Source organism: Anomaloglossus baeobatrachus, chromosome 6 (assembly GCF_048569485.1).
Source record: "Anomaloglossus baeobatrachus isolate aAnoBae1 chromosome 6, aAnoBae1.hap1, whole genome shotgun sequence".
Lineage (NCBI taxonomy): Eukaryota > Metazoa > Chordata > Amphibia > Anura > Aromobatidae > Anomaloglossus > Anomaloglossus baeobatrachus.
Window position 1 is genome coordinate 194,804,682 of NC_134358.1, and position 12,448 is coordinate 194,817,129.

Genomic DNA, 12,448 nt, shown 5'->3' on the forward strand with positions numbered 1-12,448 from the left:
ACCAAGCTCGCCTGGGCCAGTCTGGGGCGATGAGTATGACCCGACGGCCCTCCATTCTGATCTTGCGCAGGACTCTGGGCAAGAGAGCTAGAGGGGAAAACACGTAAGCCAGACGAAACTGGGACCAATCCTGAATCAGCGCGTCCGCTGCAAAGGCCTGAGGATCGTGGGAGCGAGCCACGTAAACCGGGACCTTGTTGTTGTGCCGGGATGCCATTAGATCCACTTCCGGAGTGCCCCACTTGCGGCAGATCGACCGGAACACTGCCTGATGCAGAGCCCACTCGCCGCTGTCCACGGTTTGACGGCTGAGATAATCTGCCTCCCAGTTTTCCACGCCTGGGATATGGACTGCGGATATGGTGGACTTGGAGTCCTCCGTCCACTGCAGGATGCGTTGAACCTCCAACATTGCCAGGCGGCTGCGAGTCCCGCCCTGGTGATTGATGTAGGCAACTGCTGTCGCGTTGTCTGACTGGACTCGAATGTGCTTGCCCGCCAACAGATGGTGAAAGGCTAAGAGAGCTAGAAGCACAGCTCTGATTTCCAGCACATTGATAGAGAGGGCTGATTCGGACTGAGTCCAAATGCCCTGTGCTCGGTGGTGGAGAAATACTGCTCCCCAGCCGGAAAGACTGGCATCCGTGGTGAGGATCACCCAGGACGGGGTCAGAAAGGAGCGTCCCTGAGACAGAGAGAGAGGCCGAAGCCACCACTGAAGAGAGCTCCTGGCTTGTGGCGACAGAGCCACCAACCTGTGCAAGGAAGAAATCCGCTTGTCCCAACAGCGGAGAATGTCCAGCTGCAGAGGACGCAGATGGAACTGGGCAAAGGGAACCGCTTCCATTGACGCCACCATCTGACCCAGCACCTGCAAAAGGTGCCTGATGGATCGACGGCGGGGCCTCAACAGAGAGCGCACCGCCAGATGGAGGGACTGCTGTTTGACTAAGGGCAGCTTGACAAGTGCCGGCAGAGTTTCGAATTGCATCCCTAGGTACGTGAGTTTTTGGGTCGGGGTCAGAGTGGACTTGGGCAGATTGACAAGCCACCCGAATTGAACAAGAGTGGCGAGAGTGAGCGAGACACTCCGCTGACAGTCTGCGCTGGATGAAGCCTTGACAAGAAGGTCGTCCAGGTAAGGAATTACTGCCAACCCCTGGAGGTGCAGGACCGCAACCACTGCTGCCATGACCTTGGTGAATACTCGAGGGGAAATGTTCCTCTCCGATTGCAAAACGTAGCCAACGCTGGTGTGAAACTGCAATTGGCACATGCAGATAGGCATCTCTGATGTCGATGGATGCCAGGAAATCTCCTTGGGTCATTGAGGCAATGACTGATCTCATGCTTGTTGAGAAGCTTGGGATCCAGGATGGGCCGGAAGGAACCGTCCTTTTTGGGGACTAGGAAGAGATTTGAATAGAAACCTCTGAACCGTTCCCTGGCGGGAACCAGCACAATTACTCCGTTGGCCTGCAAGGATGCCACGGCCTGAGAGAAGGCGGCGGCCTTGAGCAGGGGGGAGTTGACAGAAAAAATCTGTTTGGCGGGCTGGAAGAGAACTCTATCCTGTAGCCGTGAGAGATGATATCCCGCACCCACTGGTCGGAGACGTGTTGAAACCACACGTCGCCAAAGTGGGAGAGCCTGCCACCGACCAAGGACGTTGCTGGCTCGGCCAGATAGTCAAGAGGAGGCTGCCTTGGTGGCAGCAGCTCCTGCGGACCCTTGTGGACGCGGCTTCTTGCGCCAGGTGGGCTTCTGGTCCTTGGCCGAGTTAGTGGACGAGGCCAAGGGCTTAGAGGATGACCAGTTAGAGGAACGAAAGGAACGAAACCTCGACTGGTTCCTGCCCTGGACAGGTTTCCTGGCTTTAGTCTGTGGCAAGGAAGTACTCTTCCCGCCAGTAGCCTCCTTAATAATTTCATCCAGTTGTTCACCGAACAGCCTGGACCCAGCAAATGGGAGCCCAGCAAGGTACTTCTTTGAGGAAGCATCCGCCTTCCACTCACGAAGCCACAAGATCCTGCGGATAGCGAGGGAATTGGCGGAGGCCACCGCAGTGCGGTGAGAAGCCTCCAGCATGGCAGACATGGCGTAGGCTGAAAAGGCTGAAGCCTGGGAAGTTAAAGCAACCAATTCAGGCATAGAGTGCCTAGTGAGGGTATGCATCTCCTCCAGAGAAGCAGAGATGGCTTTGAGTGCCCACACTGCTGCAAAAGATGGGGAGAGCGAGGCCTCTGTCGCCTCATAGACAGACTTGGCCAGGAGGTCAACCTGGCGGTCAGTGGGATCCTTGAGTGAGGTGCTATCAGCCACAGATACAACTGTCTGGGCTGAGAGTCTAGACACCGGAGGGTCCACCTTTGGTGAGAGAGCCCACTCCTTGACCACCTCTGGTGGAAAAGGAAAACGGTCATCAGAACCACGCTTTGGGAAGCGTTTGTCAGGACAGGCTCTGGGCTTGGACACAGTGGTCTGAAAACTGGAGTGGTTAAAGAACACACTCCTTGGTCTCTTAGGCAAAGTAAACTGGTGCTTTTCTGCCAGAGAGGGTTGCTCCTCTGATACTGGCGGATTGAGGTCCAGAACAGTATTAATGGACGCAATCAAATCACTAACATCTGCATCCCCCTCAGTCAGATCAATGGGGCACATAGAGGTAGCGTCCTAGCCCCCAGTAAAGACATCCTCCTCGTCCTGCGAATCGGCTCGTGAATCGGAGCCGCGGGATGAGGAAGGAGAGGGGTCCCTGCGTTTCCTTTTAGGAGGACGGGGTCTCGGAGCAGATGAAGAATCCTCTGTGAGCTCTGGAGAGCGAGCCGAAGCAGCAGAGGCACCCTGTGAAGGGGGCTGATGCATGCTCAGCAGAGTCCGGGACAGCTCTCCCATGGAGTCAGCAAAGGACTGGGAGATAGACTTAGTAAACAATTCTACCCAAGCCGGGGGTTCAGCCACCGGGGCCGGAGCAGCCTGAGGGACCACTGGGGAGAATCCAGGCTGAGGCACCACCATGTTAGAGCAGGCATCACAATGAGGATATGTGCTCGGTTCAGGCAGTACGAGCTTACATGCAGTGCATATTGAGTACAGCCTTGCACCTAGTGTGAGACATGCTGCTGAGGTGGGGGCTCTGCAGTAAGAACACACTCCTTCAGAATGACCCCCAGAGAGTGTATAATAAAGTCCACAACCAGAGGTTGTGGCTTACCAGACCGTTTGTGTGCCCTCCGGATCCCACAGCTCAGACCCCCAGACAGGTTGCAGAGATGCAGCAGCCAGCGCCGATCAGTGTGAGAACGCTGATAAAATGGCACCGGAGTGAGGAGGGGGGGCGGGGCCTAGTGGGATATACCGGAGGGCCAAGGGGATATACAGGGGAGGGAAACATCTCCTCAGAGAGGAGTGTCCTCCCCTCTGCTGAACGGCCGGTGGGCGGCGCCGCACTGTCCCTCTGCATGACTGACATGCAGGGGCAGTGAAACCGAAAGTAGGCCGCAGCTGAAGCCGAGGACTAAATTTTACAGTGCGGCGAGCAGGCACCCTCGGCGCGGTTCTCAGGGGAAACCCAGAGAACCGGCCGGAAATGTCACCAAAATAACTAACACACTCTCCCCAACAATAAAAAATGCAAAGGACCCCCTGCAATAACGTCTCAATACTTAGCTTGAGAGACGCAGGGCCAGGTCCCTGAGGGATGAGTGCTCCGTCCGGCAGGGTCCTGAGAGGGCTACGGATGGAGACCGGTCTCCTGCAAAGCAGTGAGAACCGTGCTGGCTCCCACTTCAAGCCAGAGCCCGAGGGATGGTGAAGGAGCGCAGCATGTAAGGCTCCAGCCTTGAAATCAACCTTAACAGCACCGCCGACACAGTGGGGTGAGAAGGGACATGCCAGGGGTCCAGCTTGGACCCGCTTTTCTTCCAACTCTTTAAAATAAAAAATCAGATGAAAATGCATGTGTGATCCTCCTGAACACAAAGCATTGAACTGGCTAGATTTGGTCATGCAGGGGGTGTATATGCTCGGAGGGAGGAGCTACACTTTTTAGTGTAGTACTTTGTGTGTCCTCCAGAGGCAGAAGCTATACACCCATGGTCTGGGTCTCCCATAAGGAACGATGAAGAAAAAATATATATTGGATGTATATAATACATTAAAACCATACAAAATTCAAAATAGCGTTCTGAAGCCACCACACGTAGGTTTGTAGTATGCTGCATACAGTTTGGAATACTGATAGTAAATGGGTAGAAAATTTGGCTACTAAGTTTTCCCTAGTGGCTAAAGGCAGGCAACTATTCATAGCATAAAGGAGTTATTGAACAAAAAAAAAAAAAAAACAACAAATTACACATAGCCTGTAGGTGGGAACTCCTACGATTGCTAGAGGGGGGAGTTATGAACTCTGCCTTATTGTTCATCTAAGACCACAGTAAGAAGAGGTTTAAATCAAGCGGTGGTGGAGGACGAAACCATGACGCTCTACTGTATACCTGTAGGACTAACTGCTCTGTTATCTCAAATCGGTCCCATACACTTTGAACATAGCTGCAGCTTGCGTGCGTGACTGGTACTCCATTCTAATGCCTCATCACTACAGTGTAGTAAAGGAACATGAGCTTGAGATTCCCGGTCTAGTGATCAGTGTGGTCAACCAGCAATCATACCAATCATATAAGTATCTCTTTTTCTGTTGATGGCTAAATTCACACGTGCGTATAAATATCAGACAATCATTCATATTCATCAATATTTTAAAAAGTACAGACAATCCCTGGGTTACAAACTAGATATGTTCTGTAGCACTGTTAATAACCTAGATAAGCTGGAACATGGCTGGAGGAAAAAAAACGGATTTTTGTGTACTCACCGTAAAATTGTTTTCTCTTAGCCATCATTGGGGGACACAGGACCATGGGTGTTATGCTGCTTATCCATAGGAGGACACTAAGTAGATGCAAAGATGTTAGCTCCTCCCCTGCAGTATACACCCCCTAGCCCAGCCAGGCTACTTCAGTTTTAGAACACAAGCAGTAGGAGAACAAGTAACAACAAACGTGAGTGAATACTCCTAACAAAAAAGTATTGAGAAACAAAAAATTAAGGCCCAACAGGGCAACAGGGTGGGTGCTGTGTCCCCCAATGATGGCTAAGAGAAAACGATTTTACGGTGAGTACACAAAAATCCGTTTTTCTCTGATGCCTCATTGGGGGACACAGGACCATGGGACGTCATAAAGCAGTCCCTGGGTGGGTAAACAAACTACGCAACCCAAGGACTAGGAACCAGTCCCGGATAGCCAGGAGCGCCTACTGAGATAGGTGCTCTACTGTCGTTTTCATTATTTTCCTACCTAGGTTCGCCTCAGCCGAAGCCTGGATATGGACTCAGTAATGCTTTGAAACAGTATGTAGGCAAGAGCAGGTCGCAGCCTTACACCTCTGTTCCACTGAAGCCTGATGCCTAATGGCCCAAGAGGCGCCAACTGCTCGCCTGGAATGAGTCCGCAGCCCACTAGCAATGGGTTTGAGTTGCAAGTAGACCTCCTGGATCGCAGAGCGAATCCAGCGAGCCAGCGTTGCCTATGAAGCTGCCTGTCCTTTCATAGGCCTTTCAGGAATGACGAACAAGGAGTCCATGTTTTTAAAGAGGCTGTCCTGGATACGTAATATCTGAAAACCCTCACAAGTTCTAGCGAACGTAGAGACTTATCCACCCTATGGACTGGGTGTGGACAAAAAGTCAGAACTATGTCCTCGTTCAAATGAAACGGGGAAGTAACCTTCAGAAGAAAATCTGGAAGGGGGCGTAGAACCACCTTATCCTGGTGAAAGATCAGAAAGGGTTCGCGGCAAGAGAGTGCTGCCAGTTCCAAAACATGTCTGATGGATGTAATCGCCACTAAGAATGTTACCTTCCAGGAGAGAAGAGCAAGAGAAGATTCCTTAAGAGGTTCAAAGGGGGACCTCTGGAGACCGTCCAAAACGAGATTGAGGTCCAAAACGAGATTGAGGTCCCATGGCTCCAGCGACCGTTTGTACGGGGGAACTAGATGGGAAACGCCCTGGAGGAAGGTCTTGACTTGCGGATTGCAAGCTAGACGGCATTGATAGAATATTGAGAGAGATGAAACCTGCCCCTTAAGGGAGCTGAGGGCCAACCCTTTTTGCAACCTGACTGCAAAAAAAAAAAAAATCAAAAAGGAAAAGTTTTCCATGTACGGTGGTAAATACAGGATGAAGGCCGGCTTTCGGGCACTGATCATGGTGGAGATGACCGCGGGAGAGAATCTTGCTCTTGTTAAAGTCTAGGTCTCAATGACCAGGCCGTCAGCTTCAGGGCTCTGAAGTTCTAATGGGAAATGGGCTCTTGGGTCACCAGGTCAGGGATGCTTAAGAGGCGCCATGAGCAATTGTACTAATTCGACGTCCCAGGCGCGCCTGGGCCAGTCTGGTGCTATTAGTATCACCGGAACTTCTTCTGCCTTGATCTTCCTGATTACTCGCGGCAGCAGGGGCAGAGCTGGAAATATGTAAAGTAGACGGAAGCGACTTCAGGAGGAGACTAGAGCATCCGCGCCAATGGACTGTGGATCACGTGACCTGGCTAAGAACGCGGGTACCTTTGCATTCAACCTTGAGGCCATTAGATCCACGTCTGGTGTGCCCCAGCGAGTGCAGATGTGTGGGAACACTTCTGGGTGGAGAAACCACTCTCTGGCGGCCAGGCCTTGGCGACATAGAAGGTCCGCCGCCCAGTTCTCTACTCCTGGTATGTGTACCGCTGAAATCACAGCCCCCGTCAATTTGGCCCAGGTGAGGATCCTGGGGAGCTCGAGATAAGCTGTCTTGCTGCTGGTACCTCCCTGCCGATTGACAAAGGCCACAGCTGTTGCATTGTCCAATTGGACCCGAATCAACGACCTGCTAGCAGTTGGGGGGGGAACGACCTGAGCGCGAGAAAGGTCGCGCTGATTTTCAGGATGATTTCTGGGAAGGCAAGACTCCTGGGGCGTCCAACATCCCGAAGCAGTATGGAGCCAGTACGCTGCTCCCCAGCCTAAGAGGCTGGCGTCCCTGGTCAGGAGTAGCCAGTCCACTTGGGAGAGAAAATCTCCCTCTCGATATGGAAGAGGGCTGAAGCCACCAGAAAAGCTCATACCTCACTGAAGGTGTCAGGTGAAAAATTCGTCCAAGGAAAAAAGGGGCTCTTGTTCCAGGGCAGCTAGAAGCGCCAGCTGCAGTGGGCAGTGGTGTGGCTAAGCGAGCGGCACTGCCTCTATAGCCGCCACTATCCTACCTAGCACTCGCACACTGAATCGTATGGAGCGAGAGGAGTACAAAGAAGGCAGTGTACCGCCTGTTGTAGAGTGGTCGCCTTGTCTTGAGGGCGAAATATCAAGCCCCGAAGGGTGTCCAGGGACATGCCCAGGGAGGTGATGGATTTTGACGGGACCGGGGATGATTTGACTGGAGTCAGAAGCCACCCTAAGTGGGATAGGGTGCCCACAGAGATCTGCACGCTGGTTGAGCCCTTGATGAGGAGGTCATCCAAGCAAGACAGAACAGCCACTCTGCTGGTGTGAAGGGCACTCATGGTGACCGCCATAACCTTGGTGAAGACCCTTGGTGCTGTGGCAGGGCCGAGGTTAGGGGTACAAATGAAAAAAGAAGTCCTGAACTGCAAAGCGGAGGAACTTTTGGTGAGCTGGGGTGATGGGTATGTGCAGGTACGCGTCCCTGATAGCTATGAAGGCAAGGAATTCTCCTTCGACCATAAAGGTAATAATGGACAATAGCAACTTCCTTCTGAATCTCCTTACGTGCACATGTTTGCTCAGGTGTTAGAGGTCCAGGATGGGTCGAACTGACTCGTCCTTTTTTGGGGACCACAAGAGGTTGGAATAGAAGGCCTTGAACCTCTCACCGTCCGGAACAGGTACCATCACCCCTGTCGTTTGGAGGGAGTGGATTGCTGAGGAGAAGGCCTCGCAGTGTTTTGGAGCCTTTTGGGGGGGTTTGAGAGAAAAAACCGACCCGGGAATCGGGTCCGGAATTCAATGTGGTGTCGCACCCATTTGTGGTCTGAGGCGGCAGCCCAGATGGAGGAGGATGAGACTCCTCAGTCTTTGTCTCGACTGCCAGGACGAGGTGGACTCGGGAAAGGCTGAGAAGGTCGGGCCCTACGTGTCTAGTAAAAAAATGTCCTGGGCTAGAGTTGAGGGAGGGAGGCACTCTTTTCCTCCCGTGGCGTCAGGAAAAAAAGAGCCTGTCCAGACGATCGCCAAACCATTGGTCTGGAAAGGAGTACTGTGAGAGGCTTGTTAGGGAACGAGTCCGCTCTCCATTATCGGAACCAGAGGGCCTTACGGATGGCTATGGTATTTGAGGCGGCAAAAACTGCACAGGTAGCAGCATCGAGGGAGGCCTGCATGAGGTACTCCGCCGCCGTAGCAATGTGAACTGTTACATCTATGAGGGTCTGAGGAAAACTGGTATTCCTGGTGCCTGTGCCACCCACGCGGAAGGAGAGAGGGACCCGCGGCCTCAAGGCGGAGCGATCGAGCTGCTCCACTTGTCTGTCTGTCGGGTCCTTGAAGGAGGATCCATCAAGTAAAAGACAGGCGGGTCCTTCAGGCAGGCGGGAAGCCGGGTGAGGGTCCATCGAGGCCGGAGCGGCCCAGCCCTTAGAGACAGCTAAGCCAAAGGGGTATCGGGACTCCATGAGTTTACAGATACCGAAGCGGCGTCAAAATGTTTTTTATTTTTTGAGGTTTCTTCACCCTTTTAAAAGGAGACCGCAGGGTCAGTAGTAGTGGATGGAAAATTTTCCATATGCAGACTTTGGTTGATTGCTGCAAGAAGGCAGTCAATCGCAGCTTGATCGCTTGGGGAGGTTGAAAACCAAGGAATCATCCTGGTACTAACATCATTCCCCTTCCTCTGGCTCCTCAGAGACCGCAGAACATGTGGGAGAACCCCAACTGTGTACCCCCAAAGAAGAACCCTGGGGGTCATGCCCATTTTCTGTTCTGCAACCGGTGAAGCAGAGGGCTGATTCTTATCAGAAGGACCCTCTATAGAGGTGTCATCAGGCTGCGTTCTGTCCAGGGGCCCCGGGGGGTGTGAGGACGATGTTGCATAGCCAGCACGGGGTTCTTGGAACTGTGCCCATTCCGGGGGGACTGGGAGCCATAGGCTCTGGGCTGGCAGCGATTGCTGCAGTGGTGGAGGGGTAGGGGGGGAGGGTTGGGAGCTACAGTGGCACCGGACTCACGGAAGGAAGAGGTGCTATCAAACCCTAGTAGTTCAGTGTGGCAGGTAGTGCAGGCTGAACATCAGAGGTCTTATAGCTGTTACTGTTGTTGTGCAGGGCATAAAACATGTGACTGCAGCTGTAGCTTATCGCGTGTCGGAGGGTGCGGGGCTTAGCTCAGACAAGAACAACGACATGAGGAAATATAATAAAATGGTGGGAATGGACTCCCCTTCCCCCCTCCAGCCCTGCACAACAACGGTGGACAGAAAAAAACTCCATAAGTGTACCGCAGCTGCGGGTGCACTGAGTCCTGGGATCTCTCCCCCTCTCCCCGCCACAGGTGGAATGCTATGCAGGAGTCTGCAAACAGCCCATGCGAATCCAGACAGTGACCTCTGCTCCAATTCATGTCAGTTGAAAATCATGTCAGGGAGGAGTCCTCAGGTAAAAATCCTGTCAGGAAGGATTCCCCAGGTAAAATTCCTGTCAGGAAGGATTCCTCAGGTAAAATTCCTGTCAGGGAGGATTCTCCAGGTAAAATTCCTGTCAGGGAGGATTCCTCAGGTAAAATTCCTGTCAGGGAGGATTCCTCAGGTAAAATTCCTGTCAGGGAAGATTTCTCAGGTAAAATTCCTGTCAGGGAGGATTCCTCAGTTAAAAATCCTGTCAGGGAGGATTCCTTAGCTACAATTCCTGTCAGGGAGGATCTCACCTCAGCTCCAGTGTGGAGATTCTGTGGAGACGCCTGCTGTGTCTGGTCACACTTGGTGCAGAGCGTGTTTCAACTCAGAGCCTGCCAGAGGGACTGAGGAAGTTTGTTATCGGCTCTGGGCTCTGGAAAATCGGTGCCATCAGACCCGTCGTCCAGTGAGTAACAGCCCAGGATCCAGCGTCGCAGGAGGGTGTACGGGGAGGCAACACTCCGCGTTCCCGCCTGTTGATGGTTTTGGGAAATCGGTCCCCGAAGGAAACTGTCGCCCTCTAAAACCAAAAAATTCTTGCTGCAGTAGTCTGCAGAGATGTGCCTCCTATAGACACTAAGCTAAAACTGAAGTAGCCTGGCTGGGCCAGGGGGTGTATACTGCAGGCGAGGAGCTAACATCTTTGCATCTACTTAGTGACCTCCTATGGATAAGCAGCATAACACCCATGGTCCTGTGTCCCCCAATGAGGCGTCAGAGAAAACCCTAATACCTCAACGCTGACCGCCTCGCTGCTCACCGCCTGCCCTTCACCACTCATCCTGTTTTCACCTTCCTGACCAGGCCAGAATTGTTCAACTCTGACCAGCATTACTTTTAGGTAATAACTGTAGAACGCTTCAACAGATCTCAGTGATTCTGAGATTGTCTTTTTTTTTTGTGACACATTGTACTTTATGATAGCGGTAAATTCAGGTTGATATTTTTTGCTTGTACTTGGGAAAATATTTAAATTTAGCCAAAATTTAAAAAAATGTTGCAATTTTCAAACTTGTAACGTTTATGTCCTTAAACCAGATGTATGCCATTCATTTTTATTTTACACACCCACAAACTAGTATACGAGAGTCTTCACCAACACATCCTAGAACATAGTAGAACATACAGCATGTTGAGAATCGGTCCATGAAAAAAAAAAAACAAAAAAAAACCACCTATATGAAAAGGCCAATTAAATGGCATTGGTCCTAGTGCTGTTCAAGTTATGAGTTTTTCACAGACAGCACAAATATGTTCATGTGACCTTAGTGGATAATTCCTAAGTCTTTCTAATGGGATATCCCCTTTTAGTCTAGGGGTGAAGGGCAGCAGGCAATTTGGAGCTTTGTATGTAAGAAAGATTAATTTAAATTATATAAAATTACATAAATTACATAAAATTAACCAGCATGAAAACGATAAGGTGTTCAGGTGGTGGACAGATACTTCAGAAACCCAAAGAGTTAATGCCTAACGGAAATGGAAAGAAATTAATGGAAAGAAAAGAACGCATTATACTAAGTATATTTTGTAATATTTTAAAGAAAGAAAAAAAAAAAAGTATCTTACCAAAGAAGGCAATCCCATATTTTGACAATGCAGCTGTCATAGAAGAGATAACACCTGGTCCATTTTTTCTTAGCAAGGTGGTTAAAAATATAAATATATCTGTCCACGACTGATAAATTGCAGCTTTTAGCTCAATAGCTGAAATAATAATACACATATCAATATATTATAAAAGAATATTCATATGTGACCAAATTAGAAAACGTTTGGGAAATTGGTAAAAGCAAAGAGCTGCACAAAAGCCGGACATAAAAGGCTTTTACCACTTGTTTGAGGTGCTGACTGCAAAAGACGACTTTTAGTAATAGAAATATTTTTTATTATAAAGCTAAAACTGCCCAGGACAGAGACAATATACATACTGTACATAGATGAGAGGCTGAATACGCTGCGATGAACAAAGACCACCATCAACTGTGATTTACTAGTGAGTGTGGGTTACCAGTACCCAGAGAAGCAATGTACTGTGCCCCCTACCCCAGCTATAATACACTGAGTGCTCCCCTAAAAAGTGTCCACCAAAAACAAATAATGCTCCCTTAGTGCCCTCTTAAATGGTAATGATGCTATAAATATCCACTAAAAGTAATAATGCATCCTGTGTGCCAATGCCCGCAAAAGTAAAAAAAAAATAAAAATATATACACTGACAAGCAAAAGGGTTACAATGTTTTGAACTTTTGACCTTCATGCTCCATATCTCACCATTATATATTTGAGCGTGAGACAACCTTCATTTGATAGACAATCATCTTGGCTATTTCAAACATAAATTTGACTTTTAACTAATTAGCATATGATTATTTATGCATATTCTTGTCCCATCACTGCATTGTTATTGTTTTGCTCCAGGTAGTTGAAAAATCTTTTTCTTCCTGTATACTACAAATTACAACCTATTCTTACATTCACTAATAGCTATTAGGTTGATTGCCAAGTGAAAGGTCATGGTTTCAAATCGAGGAGCAGCCATGAAGAAGATTTTCCAAGAAAAGAGAAACAGCATCATTGATATCCCTCTCTCTACCAAGAAACGAGACAAACTGCATCATATGAGGCAATGACAGTTCAAAGAATACGAAATGAAGTCTGTCCATTCATTCAAAAGACAAGAGGTGGACGTCCAGGCAAAATATCGGAGTCAACAAGTTGGCTC

The 12,448-nt window shown here is 49.9% G+C and overlaps 1 protein-coding gene across 3 annotated transcripts in view; it reads right to left on the minus strand.

Moving 5' to 3' along the window:
* Positions 1-12,448, minus strand: part of RTTN (rotatin) — a 324,013-nt gene that overhangs the window by 52,081 nt on the left and 259,484 nt on the right. For all 3 annotated transcript variants that reach the window (XM_075314609.1, XM_075314608.1, XM_075314610.1), the window contains exon 40: positions 11,293-11,430. In XM_075314609.1, the coding sequence (XP_075170724.1) occupies positions 11,293-11,430 (138 nt within the window). The remainder of the gene's footprint in view (positions 1-11,292; positions 11,431-12,448) is intronic.